This window comes from Octodon degus, unplaced genomic scaffold (genome assembly GCF_000260255.1).
Source record: "Octodon degus isolate 3935 unplaced genomic scaffold, OctDeg1.0 scaffold00075, whole genome shotgun sequence".
In the NCBI taxonomy this organism is placed as follows: domain Eukaryota; kingdom Metazoa; phylum Chordata; class Mammalia; order Rodentia; family Octodontidae; genus Octodon; species Octodon degus.
Genome location: NW_004524651.1, coordinates 3,499,869 through 3,509,886, shown reverse-complemented (window position 1 = coordinate 3,509,886; position 10,018 = coordinate 3,499,869). Strand labels below are relative to the sequence as shown.

General features: G+C 34.3%; 1 protein-coding gene across 1 annotated transcript in view; it reads right to left on the bottom strand.

The window, feature by feature from the left end:
- Rock1 (Rho associated coiled-coil containing protein kinase 1) overlaps positions 1–10,018 on the bottom strand; it is a 118,784-nt gene that overhangs the window by 69,367 nt on the left and 39,399 nt on the right. The window contains exons 3-8 of the mRNA XM_023720398.1: positions 6,901–7,001; positions 5,940–6,077; positions 3,656–3,831; positions 2,752–2,836; positions 1,038–1,182; positions 603–741 (exon numbers count right to left, since the gene is read on the bottom strand). Coding sequence (XP_023576166.1) covers positions 603–741; positions 1,038–1,182; positions 2,752–2,836; positions 3,656–3,831; positions 5,940–6,077; positions 6,901–7,001 — 784 coding nt within the window. The remainder of the gene's footprint in view (positions 1–602; positions 742–1,037; positions 1,183–2,751; positions 2,837–3,655; positions 3,832–5,939; positions 6,078–6,900; positions 7,002–10,018) is intronic.

The following is a 10,018-nucleotide window of genomic DNA, read 5'->3' as shown; positions in this document are numbered from 1 at the left end:
GCTATTTATTTCAGGGTAATGTATTATCAAATAGAAAAAGACAAATGAAGATGTATCATCCTTTTTATATAACTGGGGAAAATGGTCCTAATTAAAGTAATATATAAAATTAATACAAGTTTTATATATGGCACTCTAATTTTAGAAATTAACATGTTAGGGAAAAAAATCTTAAGATTTGATAGATTAAAATACTGTCATCAAGCTTAGTGGTCTAAGTGCCTGCCTGGCAAGCACAAGGACCTGAGTTGGATCCCTGGTATGGCACACCTGTAATCCCGGGGATGGGGAGGCTGAGACAGGAGGATCACTATGAGTATGAACTATGTAGCAAGACCCTGTATCAAACAAATAACAAAACAACTTATCTGCTAAAACTGTTATTATTGCAACTGCTTAGACACAGTAAGCTTATGAGACATAGAAAAAGATACCAAAATATAATAAAATTATACTAGGTTTCATTGTTAAAATGATTGGATGAATGACTACTTTTATATTCTAACAGTTTAAATGTAGGGGCTCAGATGTGGACTTAAAAACTGAGTAGCAAGATGAGAATTTTTTAGAATTAATGGAAGTTCAATGTTAAGATTATTTACCTGTCGGTAAGAAAGGCACAAATAAGATTTTTTGCTTCTTTTGATATATCATTGTCATCAGGAAAGGTAAGTGAATTTTTATGATTCATAATCTTACTGTAAGTTCCAACCAAAGAATCTGCATAAAAGGGTGTATCACCTGAAAAGTTGATAAAGAAAATAGTAGCAAAATAACATTATTTGAAACAATCTATTTCAAAGGAAACATGCCAATGTTACCAACTGAAAATAACTAAATACATGCTAAACTAAAAACATATTTATTATATAAAAAGAAATAGCATCAGAAAGTTGCTCTAAGCCTTTCTTTTAAAAAACCATGGAGCAGATTTGGATCAAACATTGCTTAATGTAGTAATTATGTCAGAAGCAGCCAAGTAGTAAATTTTGGCATGAGTAATTATATCAGAGGTACACAAAATTTCCTTTACTCACCTACAAGCATTTCATATAAAAATACTCCAACTGACCACCAGTCACATTCTCGTCCATAATAACCATCACCACCTTGGGATTTTAATACTTCAGGGGAAATATAATCAGGTGTTCCAACTGCTGTATCACATCGTACCATACCTTCCTAGAAAGGGGGTCAGGTTGAATTTTTAATTATCAAATATTTAAAATAATTTTTTTTATTATAAACTGTGGAACTCAACCTTTGGACTATAATATGCCAAAACTTAATGCAAACTTTCCAAAAAGTAACATAGTAAAAAGTATACATGTGGGGTCGGGGAGATAGCTTAGTAGAATAAGTGCTTCCCTGGCAAGCGCAAGGGCCTGAGTTCAATCCCCAGTTCTGAAAAAAAAAAAAAAAAAGTATACATGGCAAAATTCTATCTATGTATATTACATAAACACTAGTGATTTTGTGTGTGTGTGTACAGGGTCTCACTACAGCTCAAACTTGTAGTGATCTTCCTGTTTTCTGCCTCCCTAGTGCACAGGCTCAGTGTGCCCAGGAGCGGGGCAACATTGGCATTATTTATTATTTCTCCAGTTGTGTCAATATAATGATCTTAATTGACAGAGAACAAGTATATAAGCTAATGCAACCAGTTTGAAAGTCTGACGGACCCACAATTTATAAATACATAATTTATAAATACAGATTACATCATTTTTTACTAGCTATTCAAGGATCCTTGAAAATGTACAGAAGCTGATGACTATACAAATATATATGGGGGAAGGGCATTATAGTCCTAGGAACACTGACTACATATACGATGCATATTTTAATGCCCTTCTCCAAAATTATTTGTCACCTACTTTATTAATGCAATAGAATTATAACTAAATTTAACATAAAAGTTCTATGGAGTGTTTCTAGCCAATAAATGTCTTTTTAAATAAATATAGTGGGCCAGCCAGATAGCTCAGTGGATTAAAGTGTCAGTTTAGGCAGAAGATGCAGGGCCCGGGGTTTGACCTCTGGTGTGCAGTGCCAGCCCCAGGGCATACTGAGACAACAACTGAGACTGGGCGTTTGTGGCATGCACCTGTAATCTCAGTACTTGGGAGGCTGAAAACAGGAGGGTCACTATGATTCCGATCTGTATAGTGGGACCCTGCAGACCCAGTACTAAAATACATTGAAAATAAATTAAATAAAATAAATATAGCATCCTATTGCTCTATGATAAACTTAAAGAAAAAAACTCTCTCAACTGAAAAGTAGCATATTACTTCCTTCATTTGTGTATGTAAAAGCTATTTTTTATTTAAAGAGTGAACATGGATACCTTTTTAAACTGACTTCCAAGATAAACTGTAAAATCTACATGGTAACAGAAGGCAACAATAAAAAATATATATTCTTAAAATCTAATTTTTATGAAAGTCTGATTTTAACACTGGAGTATTTGACATTTAAACTAATTCCATTTCTAGTTATCAGTAGTGTATATAAGAGTTATTAGGAAGAATTTAGTAAATCTAGCTAACCACATTTTTTTCTAAATAGGAAAAAAAATTAAATCACTAACAAATTACTGATGCTACACTGAAACCATGGTATTTATTTCAGCAAATAAGGTCCCATCAGTTCTGCATAGGTTGACATATGGTTTGTGAATTCAAACATTTTCTAAAGGAGCATGTATCTTAGACTAGCAAAAATCAAATGAAAATAAAATTAATTAACCTTATTCATCTTCATACAAGTACCAAAATCTGCTAACTTCAAATGTCCAGATTTATCCAGTAGCATATTATCAGGCTTCACATCTCTGAAGGAGAGAAAAAAATGAAAGAGTATTTCTGAAACAGATCAGACACAGAAAATTTACGAGGCAGTTATTTCGGGCCACGTATCCTTAATCTATACCAGGTCACCTTTGATCTACATGTTTTCCCTTATCTATGTCAAGAAACTGAAAAAGCTCCTTTACATGTTAATGCCCACAAAGCAGCATAAACTCTTTTTCTTCAGAGTCTGATTCTTCTAGGCAGAAAATCAATCATTCGAGACACATTAACTATTCAAAAATATATTGCTCAGACAGAAAAGATAATAGAAGACTGTACTGCAGAACTGGATCCAAGACACTTTCTTTTCTTTTTTGTACCAGGAATCAAGCTTAGGACCTTGCACTTGCCAAGAATCAACTGTGCTGCTGAGCTACATCCCAGCCTACCATTTTCATTTTTGATCCTTGACACATAGCGCAGCAAGCATAGGTAAGTCAACCAGTGTTCTGCAATGTATGAAACTGTTCTTCGAAAGAATAAATGCAGTCTATCTTATTGAAAGAAAATTATCTGTCTATACAAAATTAAAATTAAAATGAGTAACATTGACATACACTTTAAGAAGCTAGTTTACAATTTTTACTTTTCCAAATATAAAAGCTACACAAATCAAGAAACATTAAAGAATATATTTATATCAACTTTAAACTAAATGCTGACAAGACAACTCTACAATGTCACTTGTGCTAAAGGGAGAAGATTATAGAGATTTAGGATAAAAAATGTTAATCAAATAAAGCTGAAGTTCTTTAGGCATTGTTTTCAACTCATAAGAAAATGTAAAACATTATCTTTACCTATGAATAAAACCCATGGAATGGATTGCATCCAATGCAAGAACTACTTCTGCAGTGTAGAATCGTGCCCACTTTTCAGGCACATCATAGTTGCTCATTAGATTTACAAGATCTCCACCAGGCATGTACTCCATCACCATGTAGAGATAGCGATCATCTTGGAATGCATAAAAAAGCTATCCAAATACAACAAAACAACACATATATTAAAAGTAAGCAAATTGTTTCATTAAAAAAGACAAAATACTAATATAAAAGTAAAAGAAATTGCAGGATAGCACTAAGTACAGTTAAAAGAGAAACATGCTGCATAAACCCATGCATAAGCAAAAAAAAAAAAAAAAAAAAGTTGGCAGTACAGGGAATTGAACCTGGGACCTTGAACTTGCCAGGCAGACACTTATGCCACTGAGCTATATCCTCGGCTATCTAAAATTTTTATTTATAAATTTCAATGAAAAATACACAAATCTATGCAAAGAAATACCACACCTTAATTTAACTTGTACATTAGTGGAGTTTAATGTTAAACTGATATCAATACCGTAATTCTCAAGAAATGTCTGATAAACTGAGTTACAATTTCAGCTGTTCCTCATCAGCTTCTTAGCTCTGACAATTTGCTTAACTGCCACGAGTTTCTGTAACTATAACCCTTTCTACAAGAACATAAGGAACTAAACTTTCTTGCTTCACCTTGCTTTTCTTGCTTCAGCTCAGTGAGCAGTTGGATGCCAGCAGGTGGCAAATGCTTCAAAAATGTTTACTGAACAAAATCATGAATGAATCAATAATTCAGAGGTGAATGCAAGTAACCTCCTAGATTATTAAGGAAAAAAGGTAACTGAATACAGAAATCACTTGGTGTAATATTAGCTCAAAAAAAAATGACAGCAGAGGAGGAGCAGTAATAACTAACAAAGAAGCAAAAGTAGCAGCTAGAATCAAAGAAGACAGTAAAATTCATCTTAAGAAATGGGAAAGAATATCAGGCATAAATACATTATGTGACCAGGGCTGTAGTAAAAAAAGAGCAAATTAGAAAAGAACACTTTAAGTGTAAGAAATTGTGAATGAAACTAAAATTTATAATTTCTTAGAAATAGCTAAGGTATGTAGATGTTTTAAAATCTTCATGTTTTCTCTTTTAAAGTTTAACCATTTTAGTTACATACAGACTTGGTTATTTTAAAATATTTGGGGGGAAGGATAAGAAACTAGCATTTCATGACGACTGTATCCCAGATTAAAGTGTACCTGGGATGTTTGGGTAGAAGCCAGGGATGCTTTCAAACTCATAAACAAACATACTAGTAATTCGAATAATGCATAGGATAGTCCTTTACACCGAGTTACATGGCACAAAATCTCAACAGAACTGAATCTGAGAAAACTTGATCTACATAGTTGACAATAACAGCAGATATTTCAATTTTTAAAATGTGGTATTGTGCAAATCTTCGACATTTTCCACATTCTTTTTATTCCAACTACTAGAATGCTTATATAGAATAGTCTTCATTATACACTGTAAATCAATCAAGCACAAAATACATGTTAGGAATTTAGAAATGGTTTGGCTCAGTTTACTTCTGCTACATAAACTGTTACATTAAGGATTTGAATATAAATGATGCAGTTGGTCAAACTGAAGCAGAGTTAGAAAATCCAGAATTATAATTTTCCCCAAATCTTGCTTGACCCTCTAACTCTTCTCCACAACTGAATGCAACCCATCAATGATAACTTTCACATATTTTTAAACAAAGAAATGTGGCCCAGAAATGTAACACAATTTTGCTGCTTTACAGATTAAGCACTGACAGTCCAGACTAGGATCTCTGACTCCTAACTTACAGCATTTTTGCTTACGACTGGAGACCTAAAGCCAACACTGTGCTAGGTGGCCTAGCCTGACTCAGTCCCTACCCTTCCCCTTCACTCCCCTTTCTACAAAATATGAGACAGACACCAGACTGTTAAATGAAAGAATCTCATTTTGTATTAAAAAAACAAAAACAAAAAGCCCCCTTATATTCTGATAGGAAATAAGACCATATCAAGTTAAAATACAATAAAACTTTTCTCAAATCACATTATTTAAATTCTACAGAAACCTTTTCTGATCTTTCTGAACATTCAACAAAATTAATTTTATGATTTTAAAATGATACATTAAATAATTTGCAATTGCTCATAAATTATTTTTGTTCTAAAACATAAACTTTCCCAGATTTACTTACAAACAAAATAGTGAAGCAACGGTGAAATAATAAAATCATACCTGAACAACCCAAGGACTGTTAGCAAAGGCCATGATGTCCCTTTCTTCCCAGAAAAAGGCAGAATCGGATCTCTTAATCATTTCAAACTTGCTTAAAAGCTTCATTGCATATACCTTCCTTGTAGATTTATGTCTTACCTTTAAAATTGGAAAATAATAAAATCTTCATATTTAAACTTCAATGTTTCATAGAACAATTTATTAAATGAGTCTGATACTTGCTAAAGTATTTAGTATTACTGTTTCGGCTATTTTTATTCCCCCTGCTGAATTCTCAAGTAGCTCATGTCACAATTTTAATTACCAAAAGTAGTATAGGAAAAAAGGTCATTCCCTGTGTAAGCGGTGGCAAACTTACAGTATGTATGCTGCATCAGGCTGTTTTTAATCACCGAAAATGCTAAAAGGCTCAACATCACTGCCCTATATTACAGTGTACTTCCCCACTATACCCAGGTGCAAGCACTGCTCCCACTTATAAAGCACAGTGTCCCACACTATTTGGGAGAGTCCAATAATATAAGAAAAAGCTTCTTATACTTGAGACTACCCAAGGATACTGAGAGAAAACACTTCCTACTACTAGATTCAGTCCAAGGCTTTCATATTCTTAGGTGAGAATAAAGCAGTTTTGTTTTTTTTTCTGATACAGGGTCTCACGACCCAGTTTTGGACTCCTAGTGATCCTCCTGTCTTAGCCTCCTTGGTGTTGGGATTACAGGTGTGTGCCGCCAAGTGCGCGCCCAGGGTTCCAGGGCTGGTACGGTATGCGGCACCAGGGAATGAAATCAGAACTGTGGACTTGCTAGGCAGGTACTTACACTACTGAGCTATCTCCCCAGCCCCAAGAATAGAGCAATTTAAAGCAAGAATTCTTCCTGTAAAAACAATACTTCCCCTTAAATACACAAGTAAATTTTTTAATTTAAAAATTTTTATTAATTTCATTAAAATAACCTACCAATTGAACTTCTCCAAATGCACCTCTACCAATCACCTTCACTACTTCATAATCTTCAGCTTTCATTCGTAAGTCTCTAATTTTATTTATTGTATCTTTATCTGTATGAAAAGAAGTTTATAATTTTAAGGCATCAAAGCATTATAACCAAATCTATTCATTTTACTATCAAGTTATTCAGAAAAACAATAAAAACAATTAAAAAACCCACTGAGAAATGAAATATAGTGAAATTTGAAGTTATCAAATAGAGAAATATTCAATGTGCTAAAAATTTTTTAAATGAATTATGAATGGTCTTCCTATAGTATTGAAAGTTTCTATTAAAATGTGGTAATAGGCAGCTTTAAAAAAGTATTACATTATGAACAAAACCAGGATGCTTAGCTTATTTATTCCTTATTAGTTACGTATGTAATAAATTTGAATTTAGAGAACCTGGGTAGATACTTTACAGAGTCATGACATAAAATTTTCTTTTCATCAACTTAGCTTTGATAGTTCTTTAAAAAAGATACAATCTTTAAGATATCAAAGGCAAATGTGCTAAAGTATCAAAATAAGCTTTCCAAAATTGGCAGCTTTGAGTAGTTTTATCATTACATTTCTCTATTTAAACCTAGATTTTAATTTCAAACGCACAGCGGGAATCACTGCAACTGTTTATATAAACCTGCCATGCTACAAAATATAATAATTTACAAATCCCCACTAGACAGATATTCTAATACCTAATTTGGTCATAGGTTAAAATATGCCCATTTTAATCCACACAGGCCAACACTGACAAGAGATTATATGGATAAGCTTTACATTTTAGCTGTACAAAATAAAAACCAGCTATTAAACTGAAATTCTGGATCCTAAAAAAAGAAAACAGTAATGTTCTTTTATTTCTTTGAAAATATAAACTCAAATATTTGTATACACTATGACCAATAAACACAACAGAAACAATCTCCATACAGGAATAAATACATTAATTTTAGGTTATATATCAACTGCAAGATTGATGCACTAGAAAAGTATAAGCAATAAATAATTAATTGCTCAAATATTTATGTCTACCACATGTCAGGCTCTCATCTAACTGGTAATATAAAGGTAACTTTAAAATGTATTTCCTGCTTTGAAGAATTTCTAACTCTGACAAATGAGACAAAAACAAACAATAAAAATGTAATTAAAAACAGAATAAGAGGGCCAGCCAAATAGCTCAGCGGATTAAAGCGCCTACAAGCAGCCTCAGGGGCCAGAGGTTCGATCCCTGGGCAACTGCCTTGCTGGTCCCACCCCTGGGGTGCACTGAAAGGGCAATTGAGACTGGGCATGGTGGCACACACCTGTAATCTCAGCTTAGGAGGCTGTAAACAGGTGGATCACTATGAGTCTGATCTAAGCAGTGAGACCCTAAACACCTTGTAGGCCCTTCCCTAAAACAAACAAAAATAGATAAGTGATAATCAGAGCTTTTAGGGTACTAAGCAGGACACCTAATTCAAACTTGCCTGGTATGGCAATGTCTAGAAAGGCTTTCTAGAGATAATGATGCCTGAAACATGTCTGAAATGATGCATATTAGCCCAGTGACAGAGAATGAAAATTAACTTTCTTGTAGCATAAGCAATATAAGCAAAGGCACAACAGATTTGCCTAAACAAATTATCTTGCTGAAATATCAAGTTTGTAGTAAAGACTGGCAGAAGCTGGCAAGCCCTAATCTGGTTAGGTACTTGAACTTAATCAGTAGGCCAGTAGTTACACAATGACTATTAATTCATCAAAAATATTTTTCAGATTAAAGCTTAAAACAACTCAAAGATGAAAGAAAGTGTTCTTGCTCTAGGGAAGTAAGAGTGGGGAGGGACTGAAGCTTTGCATACTTTACACTCTTCCAAAAATGTAGCCACAAGGGCCGGCGGTATAGCTTAGCAGACTAAGCACTTGCTTAGGTAAGCGCAGGGGCCAGGGTTTGATCCCTGGCTTGGCATGCCGTGCCGGCCCCGCCTCTGGGTGCACTGAGCCAGCAATGGAGTCCGGCGGCAGTGACGCGTGCCTGTAATCCCAGCACTTGGGAGGCAGAAATCAGGAGGATCACTACTAATATGGGCTATGTAGTGAGACACTGCACAAAAAAAAAAAAAAAAAAAAAAAAGAAGCCACAAAGCTGGGCATGGTGACACATGCCAGTCAACCCAGAACTCAGGAGGCAGAAGTAGGAGGCAAGGCCAGACTAGGCTACATAGTGGGACCCTATTTCAAAAAAAAGAAAGAAAAAAAAAAAAAAAAGGAATAAAAATAAAAACAAATACAAAAAACAAATACAAAATATAGCCACAGGTGTCTCGTGGGATCTGGAAACACCAATCTTAAAACTATGGTTTGGAAACTGTGAAAAGAAAGCAACCCAGATTAAACACTGTCATTTACATTTTTGCTAAACTGTGTGGAAAATGTGTAGAAGATTAAGTTAATAAGGGCAAAACTAAAGAGAATGGTAAGAGTAGTGTAATATTCTAGAAGAGAGAGAAGAAAAGACTTAAACTGGAATGTATTATATAATAGCCAGTGGACTGAGAAAAGAGCTCTAGTTGTAGTAGTATAAGAGTTACAGCCATAAAAAGGCTTTAAAGCATTGAAGAAGACTGCAGACAAGTCATCTAAAATCTAAAAGATCTATGTTCTATTGTCTTGGATTTTTAGCTTGTTTAATACATATAGGTTGACATGCCAGCAAATTTAAGTGCTTCTTGACTGATAGATTCTGGTCAAACTCAAATTTCTATTGAGTAAACTCAAAAACATTCACCCTCACCCCAGGATTTTAAAATCCAAGCCTGTTCATTGACAGTACCAAGATAGTAGACCTACCCCTTGGTCTAGGGATTCTATGTGGGATCTGCTCTTCCTAAGTTTATAGCTCCTTGAGAAAGCAGTGCATATGCTAGGTGTGTTCTGAACTTATCTTAGATGGCTAGATAGTACCGGATCTCCACATGCCATGCATAGAAAATTGGTTTAGGCCTTAGCTGAAATCTCTGGAAGTCAAGGAATATTATAGTCCCACTTACTTTTTTGGCATAATATTATTAACTTTTCTTTCTTTCTTTCTTTCTTT